The 13,597-nt window shown below is 42.4% G+C and overlaps 2 protein-coding genes across 2 annotated transcripts in view; one reads left to right on the forward strand and one right to left on the reverse strand.

The window, feature by feature from the left end:
• The window catches only part of dock2 (dedicator of cytokinesis 2), a 141,515-nt gene that overhangs the window by 78,097 nt on the left and 49,821 nt on the right, over positions 1-13,597 (forward strand). The gene's annotated exons all lie outside the window — the stretch shown is intronic.
• Positions 1-13,597, reverse strand: part of insyn2b (inhibitory synaptic factor family member 2B) — a 29,192-nt gene that overhangs the window by 10,841 nt on the left and 4,754 nt on the right. The window contains exon 2 of the mRNA XM_042493589.2: positions 2,394-4,295. Coding sequence (XP_042349523.1) covers positions 2,394-3,949 — 1,556 coding nt within the window. The 5' untranslated portion in view covers positions 3,950-4,295. The remainder of the gene's footprint in view (positions 1-2,393; positions 4,296-13,597) is intronic.

Genomic DNA, 13,597 nt, shown 5'->3' on the forward strand with positions numbered 1-13,597 from the left:
GAATTACTGACAGTAAAGGTGAAGTGGGTGAGGAGGATGAGGAGGTAAAGAATAGGGGAGCAAAAGAGAAACAAAACAGAGTGACAGCTGACACATGACAGCAGGAGAGAGTGATGGACAGCTTGTCGGGGCAGAGAGAAGGGGAAGATCACAAAATGGTGAGAGGGCAATGGAGCGATTCACAGTTGTTAGTTGCAGGCATGATTTGGAGGCGTAGAGAGAAAGACAGTGGAGGTGAGAGGAAAAGGCATTAATTAGGAATGGAGGGAAGAGAAGTGCAAAGGTGAAGGCGGAGAAAGGGTTGAATTGCTTGAAGCAGGTTAAAGAGCCTCGGAGAAAGAAGGAGGGGGATTGATTAAAATGAAGTGAGTGTGGAAAGCCAACTTGGATTTATGAGGAGGAGAGAAGCAAACGATGTGGATCGGGAGAGGAGGATTTAAGAATAAAAGAATTAGCTGAAGAGAAAAAGAAAGAAGGACTTAGTTTGCTTTGGTGGGGAACACAACGTCTCTTAGGGACACTGTTACTGTGGGGACAGGTACATATAAGATGAAGGGCCAGAGGGAGGATCTACTGGCATTGATGGCAAGCTGACAAGTATCGTACATCCCTACAGGATTGGAACACACACACACACACACACACACACACACACACACACACACACACACACACACACACACACACACACACACACACACACACACACACACACACACACACACACACACATAAACTGCAGCAATTCTCCACTGGCCTGACATTTAAAATCTATTACACGGACTTGAAAGCCTGTCGGTATATATTGCTGTAAAAACTCAAATATACTCTCCTCTCAGTCTTGTGCACTCCCTTGACACCCTCTCTTCCTCTTCTCTTTCTTCTCTTTATCACTCTATTTCACTCTCTTGCTCTCTTACTTACAGTGATAGTTTGGATTTTTTGAATTGGGGTTGTATGAGATACTTATCCATAGTCAGTGTATAAACAACAGTGCAGAGTTTGGAGAGGCCAGCAGGAGTACTGACACAAAAGCAATGTGCCGCTGTTGATGGGGGCAGCAGCAAAATATATTTTAGCCACCTAAAAAAATCCCAACTAAACAACTGAAATCAGATTACGTGCATGCAAAATATTTTCACTGCTTTATCGTGATTGTATCGTGCTGCAGATCAGCTGCGCAGGTCAGACCTTTTTTGGTTTAAAATGTAGATAACAAATACATGAAAAGTGAAGAAGAAAAAACCAACAAACCTTTACCAACCAGAGTATACATAAGAACTTTTGCAGAGGGAGACTGAACAGGTGGAAAGATAGTGATACCAGCAGTGTTTACCGCCGAATCAGAATCTGTGTGTGGCATTAGCTGACACTGCGGAGAAATCGTCAGTCTTTACAGGATTTTTTTTTGTGTGTGTGTGTGTGTGTGTGTGTGTATCCCTTTGTTTTACTCTGGTATCATTGTTTCCCCTCTCTAAATTTGGAGGTTTTCCGAGGCTATGAGTGCAGCAGCACTCTTTATGAGTTATGTTTTTCTCAGCAGCAGTTTGTGGGGTTAATGAATGGACGGTCAGTCCGATGGGTGCTGATCAGGACGATGGACGAGAGGAGCAGCTCCGGCAGGGTGACTGAATGCAAGAGACCCAGCTCAATGAAGGGTTAAGTTTTACTTTTGGTCCGCCTGGTGTTCAGCTGCTCCATCTGTGCCCAGAGTACGCTCTTCCCCCCAAGAGTGTAGTGCAATGAATAACCAAACTCCAACAGCATTCATATTAAACAACAATAAATATGTGGTGCCAGGTGGGTTGTCACAAATAAATGGCTGTGTTGGAAACCATGCGTATGAATACATATGATTGTGAAAATGTAGTGCCAAAGGAAAAAGGCTGTCAGACAGCAAGGTGAAGTGGTGAAAATATTCTTCATATACCGTCCACTTAAACTGATACTGATTTTTTGGGGTCTGAGTTTTTTAGGTGGCTAAAATTAGTTTTGCTGCTGCCCCCTTCCACAGGAGTATTTTGCCTTGCTTATGTAGTAGTTCTCAAGCTTTTCTCCAAACTTGGGGCATGCTGATCACAATCTACTGTAGGTAATAGACTGATCATGGATGAGTACCTTATACAACCCCTCTTCAAAAAATCTATAAAATTGAGCACTTGCCTCTGCAATGACAGCTGTATCTCAACCTCTCCTTCATCTTTTTTTCTCCATCTCTTATCTATGTTCTCATCTTTTTCTTCATCCCAGCCTCTTTTTCCTCTCTTTCTTAGTGTCTAACCTTCTTGTTTTGTCTCATTTTACACAACAGCCTCCATTTCTTTTCCTCTTCTTACAGTATATCCTTCTATCGTCTCTATCGATTCCCCCCACAGTTAACCCCCTTCTCTCACCCTTCGCTGAGGGCCTTGCTCTTCTCCAGGTCTTGAATGACGTTGAGAAGCACCTTGATCTTCTCCTGATTGGACTGGAGGTTCTCCTCCACACTCTGCAGCTGCCTCTCCAGCCCACGTGGTGCGTTTCCCACGGGTCCACCCAGTAACCCTCCTGGGGCCCCATTACATTGTGCTTTCATGTGCGTCTTGCAAGGCAGAGTGTGGTCGTCAAATGATCTGCTCTTCTGTTTTGCGTAGTCCTTGAGTTTGATCCGTCTTGTTTGTTTGGGAGCGTTTGTTGTGGTCTCCTGGGTGTTTTTGGTTTGCGCTACTGGTGTGGCTGGTTTGATACAAGTGGATTTAGGAGAGTCTTTTGGTGGTGGAGGTGGGGTGTCGACAGTGTCACTGTGAACGGAAGGAGCTGGATGTTTGGAAGTTGTACGGACTGATGTGTGTTCATCATTGTGCTGGATTTTAGCCAAGTCGTACTTGTGTTTGTCAGTCAATTGTGGCTCTGCTGCCTCTGCAGATGGTGTGTGTGGTTGTTTGTGTGTGTTAGCTGTGGCTCTTTCTGTGGTGTTGTGCATGTGTGTTTCTGTTGTTTGTGTGGATGAGTCTTTGTAATGAGAAAATTCTGCAGAATGTGGCCTTGTCTGCTGCTTTGACTCTTTTGTTTTGTTCTGAGCGTGTGACGTGTGGTTGGAATGTGAGCTGTGAGTTTTTGGTATAGTGTGCGAAAGCTGTGGGATTTGAGAAGTCTTCACTGATGTGTGTGTGGAGGTGTTTGCGTTGTCTGTGTTTTTAGGGTGAGACTGAGAGTCCAGAGAAGATTCTTTTCTTGAATGAACCACAGATGGTTTCCGTGGTGGATTAGGTAAAGTCTGGCTGGCTGTTATTTGATTGACAGCCCTCCTGCGACATGCGCCTGTGCACGGTGTAATCTGCGATCGTCTCCTCCCACATGTCCCACACAGGCTGGGTGGGGATGTCGCCATGACTCGGCAGGGCCGTGGTGGGGTAGCGTGCACGGTCGTACAAACACTCCCTGTCTTCAGCACCGAGCGATGGCCGTCCCCTCGCAGAGACTGCACCCTCCTCTTCTCTCGCGCTGGCTCCTTACCTTCTGTGGCCTCCATGCAAACCCCTCCCACCACATCAGAGGCCACCACACTGCCATTTGTATACCGAGCTGTCCTTTTTTCCCTTGTGTCCTTTGAGTTTGTCCGTATAGTTTTAATCTGGCAGTAAACTCCGCTGCCTGACCCTTGTGACCCCATGTCGTCCTGTGTCAGGCTGTTGATCTCGTTCTGAGACGTCTCCTTGGACACTGGCAGACTGTTGCTGTCACTTCTGATAACTGTCCCTGTCTCCGCTGTCGTTGCTTTGCCTGTTGCCATGGCGAGTGGCCGATGTGTGTTGGTTGGTTGGCTGCTGTGTCGTTTGATGGAGGGGAGAGTCCGCAGTCCGGGAGATGTTTGCACCCCCACACTGCACAGCGGGCCCCATCGCCCCCCTGCCAGGGGAACCCCCAGCGCAGGCACCGGATTGGTTGGGTCAGCCACCCTCCTGCCCATATTCCTCTTCAGGTTGGCTCAGCCCCCTGAGGAGCTGAACGGGATGAAAGTGAGCGGTGACATCAGCCAACGTCAGCAGGATTATATCCAATAAAAAGCGAGAATGTTTCCAGCTTTTGTTTACCCAAATTAATTACTTTGTTTGTGAGGGAGTTAGTGTGTGAAAACTGGGGACAGGAATTCAATATCCAATAAGGCTTTAAACCCTCAATGTCCTTCCATTAATGACCTCCTTACTAGCTTCGCTACTTCTGATTGGACGTCACTGTCGGTGCTTTTCTCGGTCTCTAACCAATGGCCCGCAGATGATGAGTTGGATGGATTCTCCGGGCGTCGCGGGTTTGTTCTGCAGAAAGAGAAAAAAAGAGAGAGGCAATAAATGAGAGAAACGTCCGAAGATAGGAGGGAGACAGGAAATAAATGGTCAGATTGGCAAGAAGACACAGACATTAGGCACGTAAAGCACCATATAAAAGCTTCGACCTCGACTGAATGCGCACACTGACCAGATCGATAGAACTCTATCAGCCTCTTATTAGACCAGCAGGTGGGCGGGAGGCAAAACCAAATCTCATCAAGCTCTTCTTGAGGGTACAGAAAAAAACACGGGATATTTTAACGGTAATAGCTTATACTGTATGTCTATGGAGCTGCAAGTTGCACACAAACCCCACAAGCTATGTCAATAAATCTTACAAATTTAGGACTGCAGATGTTGCTGTAGTCTTTTATTACGTGATGACACAGCGTGACACATTTCAAATGAGGTTATGTTTGCCTCCCGCAGCAGTATGTAAAACCGATGATGCATCATGCCTCGACATCTCTCATGAAGGCAGTTTGGAAATCTGTCTAACGAATTCAGTGTACCGTTAAGGTTTGCAACACTATCGTCTGTTTTTCATTGAGGTTGAAAGGTGTGTTTGCCAAAGTAAGTGTTAATATTGTTTACATTTTGTTTGTTTGTTAGACAGCAAAGTGTTTTGTTTTTTTTTTTATTGTTTTATTTATATTCTTATGCAAGGTACTTTTCTCAGGTCGTTTCTTTTCATGCCACTTTTTACTTCTATTCCACTACCTATCAGAGGAACAAATAAGGGTTCCACCTGACTCAGAATTCTGTCAGTTGAATCAGATTTGGCTGTACATTAAAAATATTACAATAGCTGTTCCCTTTTTGTCATATTGAGTGTTGGAGTTTTAGGGGCAAGACATTCAGGTTAGCCAAGCCGAGTTAGCCCTTCAATGTGTGCTAACTAATGGCGGATCATAAATAATAAACACTAGATGTACAACAAAAGCCAGCGACTGTATCACTTTATGATGCTGTGAGCTGTAAATTCACCACTTCAACACAGAAGGCAGAAAATAATGATATCTCAGAGCCTGACTGCGCAAAGCCTTTCTTTCTGCGAGGAGCTGCCTCCATTTTTCACACTCACCCTGAGTTTGGGTCTGCTGCTGTCTGTACCTGAGACCAGTGTAAAAGCAAGGAGCACTCACTCTGCAGCTAAATCTGGGGACCGAAAACGTCACCAGGATACACTGTGCGCTGACTTGCAAAAAGAAGTATCTCAGTCAGTTCAGGGGTCTCTGACTGATAATTCAAATCTCTAACTTTTCAGTGGTCAGCCTGAGAATTATTCTTTCTTGTTTTTTTAAACCACATTGGAAGTTTACATCACTACATTTATCTGATTGTAGTTACTTGTTACTTTACAAATCAACATTTTTTGCACACAAAACAAAGGGAGAGTTTATGTCATACAGCCGAAATGATTAGCTGATTAATCAGTTAATCTACAGACTATGTAATTTTTCATGTAAACTTTTCAATGTTTACTGCTTCTCAAATGTGAGTATTTTTCTGCATTGAGTACTTTTACTTTTAAAACTTTAAATACATTTTACCTGATCATATGTGCAGTTTTTAACGTAAGCAACATTTTCAATGCAGGACTTTTACTTGTCACACAAAATTAACCATTTGACCCCAATCACTGCACATATGAACTGACTCAGACTCCTTTAATGTTGCACTATGACACTATGATTAGCTGATAAAAATTGGGGCAATAAATCCTGCGGAGGAAACTGGGCCATTGCAGCAGCACATATTGGCCAGATACATCAAAGAAAGAAGACAGATGGGAGAGTAAATGGAGGTTGTTTAAACATACAAGTGCAATTTATATTGTATTGAAAAGCAGGAAAAAAGGCTGGTATCCGGTTAGCAATGAGCAGTCATCTAAACAAATGGAATCAACTAACCGCACAAATCGAGCTTCTGAGGGTAATTGGCAGCTGTGGTTTATAATCCTGTGCGATTGTTGTGTGACTTCAAAGTGTTTCTGCAGAAAAATACGAACATCAATACATTTTAGACATGTTGTAGATTCAGGTCAGACATTCCAGCAATTTCTTTCCACCTACATTTAAATCAGACCCCTGCCCGACCGGGGAGCCAGATTGCTATTGATTCCAGAGAATAATATTCAGACTATATTTTATTGCTGCTTTCCAACAGACTTCTGTTTCGGCAAATGGCAAAAGACCTGGTCACAAGAGATAATTTGTGCATGAAATTAGGCGAGTGCAAGGCATCAGTCAGCATCCTAAAATCAACCGTAAATCTGCATCAATATTTGGTTTATTTTTCCTCCTATATATCCACAGTGTTGTCTTCTCATTCCAGTCAGTGTGTGATGTTAAACCAGCTGGCAAACACACACACACACACACACACACACACACACACACAAAAGAGAAAGAGCTTATTTTATGCCATCTGGTGCAACATCACAGCACATATCCTTGCTGTAGGGTCAAGGTTGGAACAGTGCAATATTTTTCAGAATAAAAGAAATATGGCCTTGTTCACCTATTAATTTAAGAGCCTATGAGATTACTGACAAAAAAAGTTTCATTAGGAGGCTTGTCTCAAAAGTGAAAGCAGAATCATGTCCAAGGTTTCCAGAGGTTTTGGAAACCTGCCCTGTAGCAGTTAAAAATATGTTTCTGCTAGAGGACAGGTACTAACTCATCCTGACTGTGATGAGCCTGACCGCTGCACTTACAGTTCATATGTATTCAGGATCTGAGTCATGCACACATTCGCTCTGTATGACCTATATCGACTCAGTTTGAAGCCTGATGTCACGTGATGTTTTGACAGCATGAGCAGAATAGAAATGAGCGTTTTTAGCCCTTTTATTTCTTTTTCTCCTCCTGACGGCATGTGTAATTAATATTGTCAGTCTCTCTGGAATTTCAGTTTTCATTTAACATCATTAAATATTAAAACTGAGTGAATACGGTTTATTATGCTGGTGGGCCTGCCAATGAGCCACAGTATAGAATTGGGAACACTTCAGATTTTGTATGTTTTCGGTCTGTATCCCCATTTTTGGAAACTTTCTACACGTTTAGCTGGGACAACAGTCCGTGTCACACACAAAACTGTGCAGTTTGTGCTCAAGAAAAAGTTCCTGGCAAACAGTTGTGCTGGAGAGCTTCACTGACAGCGGCGCAGCCTCGAAATGTAAGTCTTTACGTAAGGCACTATAGATCAAAGGATCTCTACTTTAATGACACGTTGCTGCTATTTATATGAAAATCTTGACAGCGGCTTGGTTCAAGGACTGCTACTTTGCCTGGGAGCGAGCAGTGGGTCGCAGATAATTGACAGTCCAGGCTGTTTTTGAGCCGTTACCATGGTAACCATGGAAAATGGTCCTGGAGCGGACCACAAAGGTCTTGACCCAGAGTTCACACATCCATTTGGGCTTGTGTGTGAGTGTTTTCGGGTGTCTGGGCATCTGCATGTGAAATCTATTTGCAAATCAGGTATCACCCACCAGGTGGATGAGAAATGGACTGAGATGTGTTGTTTGCAAAAAGAAATTGCATATGATGATGATATTTTTCCTGAGAGAAAGAGAGAGAGGGAATGCGAGAATGAGAAAGCGAGCCGGTGTTTTGTGTGCGACGGAGTGAGTGAAGACTGCAGATGTGCGTGCATATGTACAAGTGTGTGTGTATTTGAAGGTGTGTATGTGTTGTCAAGCAGTTTGCCTTGGGATTCAGACTAAGTCAATTGAAGGTAATTTCACTGCAGCTCATTTTCAAGCGTTTGTCTTTCCACCGGCAGCCACACCAGAGCACCTGCTGCAACAAAGTTTCTCTCTCGCTCTGCAGTCAGCACCTATCTATGTGTGTGTGTGCCTACCATCTCACGTCTCACTCTTCTCTAGGGATGCATGACATATATATCGGAAATTTCTGTTATTGTGTTTTTTTCCAATCGTAAAATTATAGCGGATAAATAGCACAGATGATACAAAGTCATACGGCATATATTGACTTTATGAGGGCAGCATCTACACACCCCGATACAATAGGTGGCGATATTCACCTTTGGAGTTGGTCTGCGAGCGGCCAACAAACAGCACAGCACGCTGACTAAACAGCCAAGCGTGTCAGTGCGGACACATTTGACTAAGGGGTCATGTCCTGACCACCTACTCCCCACCAGGTCAGCAAACTTCCTGCTGCTGTTAAATAAGTTAGACACAGCGCTTTGGGGCCCCTGTCCTACCAGCAAATGGTCAGTTCAACACCTAGTTAGCACGAGCTGACATAGTAGCAGCATCTCACATCCAGCACCACGCCTTTAAACAGTCCCATCAAACTCACCTTAAAGGCTAGACTCTGTTAGTTAACCCTTTTAAACCTGTGCAAATTGGCTTGATTTCCTTCGAAAACATGGGAAAAAGGCAACGAGCAACTTAACAAGAAATGGCCTGAAAATGAGCAAAGAAATAAGTAAGTAAAAATGTACAAGAACATTTCCTGAAAGTGGAAAATCCTGAAAATAAGACATATAGAAAGAAAAAAAAACAACTGTAAGAGGTTATTTCCTCCACCTTTTACACATTTTACAATTTGTGGGATATTTTTTGCCAAGTTACTAATTATTGGTTTCCCCCCCTTGTTTTCAGAAGAAATCAAACCAGTTCTCACTGTTTTCAGGGGTTTTGATGCTAGTGAAAGTCATCTGAACTCAGCACAGGGAAACTGAAGTTGACCCAGGTGTTAAGGGGTTAACTCTTTAATCTTTAATAACCATTAGGTAATGCTAGCCGTGTGGTGTTACATTTAGCCCTGTCACTCTGTGACAGGCCTTCAATTTAAATTCCTTGTTACTAACCCAATGGCATGTAACCCAATGGCATATTCTGAAGTATTTATTTCAATTCCAGTTTGGGAAGTGTTTGAAATAGTTTACTAAAAAATATAAATGAACATTTGAAGAGTCAGAAATGTTCGTATTTGTTTTGTTAGCAATAGAGATGACAGTAAGATTTGGTCAGTTCAGGTCATTTTTTTATCACTATATCTTTTTAGCTTCAGGTGTGCATGAACTATAGATTATGCACCTCATCTTAAATACCATCATGTGAAATAATCTGTCATGTTGTCAGTATTGGCCATGAGAGGACAGAAATTATCGGTAGCAGCCGAAAAAAGTACATTTTGTCCATTCCTGCTCTTCACCCCTGACCTGCAGGCTGTCGGGCAGAAACTGACACCATGTCCTCAGAAGTCAGCTTCTCTGATTTACACGCCTGTCTGTCTTCATCTGTCTGCCACTCTCTTGCTCTCTCTCTCTATAAATCCTATTGGATACCACTCTCCTCTCGTCGCTGCGTCTTTAGTCATTACCTGTGTTTGTTGTCGCACTTTTCCACTCACCGCCCCCTTTTCCATCTCTGTCATCTTGTTTTTGATTGTCTGTGTCTCTCTCTTTCCCCTCTCTCTGTCTCGATATTTAATCTTACTCTCTCGCCCACATCACACCTCTGGCTGTGCTAAATAAGCGGGGAGGAGAAGGGGAGTCGACTCGACTTGTTGGCTGGGGGATGAAGGGGAGGTGACTTAAGAGGGGAGCAGGAGGAGACAGAAGCAAAGGGAGGTGCAGAAAGGTGGTGGAGGGATAAAGGGGAGAGAACAGATGAAGGAGAAGGATCACGGACCAGATGAAAGTGATGTGTGAGAGTGTGTATGTGTGAGGAAAAGATGTAAAGGCCCATTCTCCAAAGTTGGAATCTCCATAGAGTTGGTTTGATAGAGTTTGGTAGAGTTGGTTAAAGAATAAAGAAACAAGCAGGGCAGAAAGAGATTCGTGAAGAGAAAGACTTTAAAAGGGAGGAAGATCTGGAAAGCCGCACACACGGCTTGCCAGTAATCAATAAGCACTGCAAGAGTGCTTGAGCATCTGTTACAGCACATACACAAACACACAGAGCCTTTAAACACTACAGGGAGTTTCTTGACAGGGTGCAGCTTTTTATGAAATCTGTTTATACATGCAACGAGTTTAATTTACCAGTTGGCGGATTTGGACTGTTCAAGAATGAGTGTGTATGCACATGTGTGTGTGCGAATGAGTGCGCACCCACGCCTTTGCAGTGGTAACAGAGCACTGAATGCTCCAGCGAATCGAGTCCCCTGACGTTTCAAGGTGAGCCTCATTTTTCAACTGCCGATTGACGGGCCGCGTGTGTGTTTTAGAGAGACTGAGACTCGCTTTACTGCTCTGTAATCACACTGGTTTTCTTGCTCTCCATCTCTCGCCCACTCACTGCCATCACAGAACAATCGCAGAACTTTATTGGCCCTTTGAGATAGGGCACACACTGCATTTTGGGTGGTGTAGTTGTTTTTTCTCCCCTCTGCTGTCTGGGCTCAAAACAGCAAAAGAAGCATTTGATTTTTCTATACAGTATTGGTGAATTTTATGTTATATCTTTCTCTGGTTATACAAGCCTTTCTAACTGTAATGGTAAATTTAACGCAAAAATGACACTATGAAACATTTATGCATTCAATGGTCTAAAAATAAATAAACCTAAATTATGTATTTGTTAAAGTTGAGTACTTGCATCTTCACAAATGTTTTAAATTATTTTCAAACCCTGACAAATCTGTAGTTCATTCATGGGTTATTTGGACGCCTTTCAATGCCGTTATATCCGCTTCACCCCCTCCAGTTTATCTATGTAAATTCTGTGGAAATGTAGCAAACACCAGGTGATATGTAAATCACACAATGTAAAAGTATTATACTCAGTAACAATACTACAGCCTTTTTTTCTGCCACATAGCACTTTTTTTTTCTTTAACTGTATGTCATCGTGGAACACACTAATCCACTAGAAACAATTTTTTTAAGAATATATTTCAAGATCGATCTAGCTCACTACAATACAAAAAGTAATACTGCATACGATAAGCTTATGAGTATGGACTGTAACATACTGATATACCAGATTTTTTAAAATTTCCTGTGCAAAATGGCTACAATCTTATTTAATTGTAGAGCTGCATAAAGTGCACTGATTGGCTCAGCCCCCCTCTCTCTCTAAACTAAGGTTAGCTTCCAAGCGCACAATACCATCCCTCTGCCTTACTTCACCACGAGGAGAGCAGGCCACGTCTCCAAGCAATTCAGTTTCAACAAGCACAAACCCCCTTACTCACAGCAGGCTGGTGGCAGGCACCAGCACTGGGTCTAACCTGTGTAATGGCAGCAACAGAAAGTTTGCTGAGTCAGCGGGTAGGTTGAGCAGTCCAGGATTAGAACTCCAACGTTGCATTAGTGTTGGCTGAATTCAAGTTTCTGTAGGGTGCTAGCTGCTGGACCGTATGTTCAACACACTCATTTTAGTCTGATTATTTTGAACAAGAATAACAGCACTGAGCCAATTAAAATTTTAATTTGTCATATTAGCTACAGGAGCTTAGTCGACTCAACTAATGCTAAGGCTGAGTTAGCAAGTTAACATTTAGTTACAGCTATTTAATTTGAATGAAATGAAATAACATGAATAAACATGAATAAATATAAAGGGAATTGAACTTTAAAAGGGCCTACATTTTTCTGTCCTGTGAACACGACTTCTGCCTGACTTATGTCATAGATTTTTATTGTTTAATATGACAGCAATTCCCATGATCCCACGCTACTTCACAAAGTCTTTAAAATTAATCTTTTGTCCTTGATTTGATTGAGAGACTATTACCGGCAGAAATGACATATTGTGCATTTTATTCCATCAGGGGTGCTGATGTCAAAGAATTCTGGACAATTTATTTCTGCAGGAGAAGGCGCTGCTCTTAAAGGGTACTCTCCAAGTCAATCTGAATAAATATGCATGAGTTCTTGCAGTGTTGCACAATTAAAATACATATTTTATATTACCATAAATATGAATCACAGCGCAAAATCAGACTTGATTTAAAGACAGCTTGCACAGGCATATGGAGAGATGCCGGCACAGGTAGCCGTAATAATCTGCTAAGTAAGAGTGTGAGCTGTTAGATTATTAAGATCTCCTCTCTGACTTGTTTTAATGTGATTGATGGCTGAAAAAGACTGCCAGTGTGATCAGCAGACAGGCTGTCAGACAGGTCAGTTGGACTGAACAGCTCATTACAGGTACGACTTCTCTGCTTCACCTGAACGAACATGATACCAAAAAAGAAACTCAGCAGAATCACTGGGAATCCTTCCCCAGCTCTTTAGAGATATAAGGAAGATTGTGTGTAATGTGAAATTAAAATGTGTATGTGTGTGTGTGTGTGTGTGTGTGTGTGTGTGTGTGTGTGTGTGTGTGTGTAATAAGCACAGAGAAGAGAGAAAAGAGCCAGTTTTTGTCAGTATTACTATCAGTCATAAATACTGCTTGTAAATTAATATTGTATGTCTGCAGATGCCCAATATTTACATGCTGCATTGCAGATGCACAGTTTGTATGCACCTTTAATCCATTTTCTTTTATTTTCAATAATATAATTCACCTTTTGTGTCATGGTACATTTTGTCCCTGAACCTCAGACAGAAGGAAGCATCCAGTAATGACCATCACAACAACCAGAAAACTTGCTCAGCTTCCTGCAGTTTTCTGTTTTGTTGTGCATTTTAATTGGATTCAGGCATATTTTTCAGGGACAGTGCACTTTAATCAGCATTTCAACTGAAAAGCCAGAGGCCACAAAGGCTAATGTTCATCTCACAAAAGCCAAGTATCTCAGCCGACCCTGCATAATCCAAGTTTGGTTTTCACCGAAGCATTGTTTGAGGCGTATTGTGTGTGTCTCGCTGATAGTAGGAGACTCAAGTGTCTCTTCAAGGCAGCCTGAGCAAACAATGGAAACAAGAAACTTGTACTATGAGAACTTAATGTGGGTTTCTTGCAATCACACACACACACACAATCAATTTTATGAGAAATAGAAAAATAGAAAATGGCTTTTTTACAGCAGTGGTTCCCAAACTTTTTTTTAAACCACAGCACATTTTTTGGCATGGCCACCCAACCTTCAATATAACATGAATTCTTTTTCAGTTTCGGAACTTTGATCATGTTAAATGTGATTATTTTCTTTAAAAGTAAAAATGGCTTATATTTAAGGTGTACAAAGACATATGAACAAAAAAAGTGTTGCAGGCATTTTAATTATCGAGGACTTTTGAGCCTGCTGTTGATGGAGAAAAGAACACATCCCACAGGTCTGACTCCACTGACTGTTTCTGTTTTCATGTGTACCAGAGATGAAATAGCCATGCCACACTCTTACGAGATG

Source organism: Plectropomus leopardus, chromosome 8 (genome assembly GCF_026936395.1).
Source record: "Plectropomus leopardus strain MGB_pleo_1.0 chromosome 8, ASM2693639v1, whole genome shotgun sequence".
In the NCBI taxonomy this organism is placed as follows: domain Eukaryota; kingdom Metazoa; phylum Chordata; class Actinopteri; order Perciformes; family Serranidae; genus Plectropomus; species Plectropomus leopardus.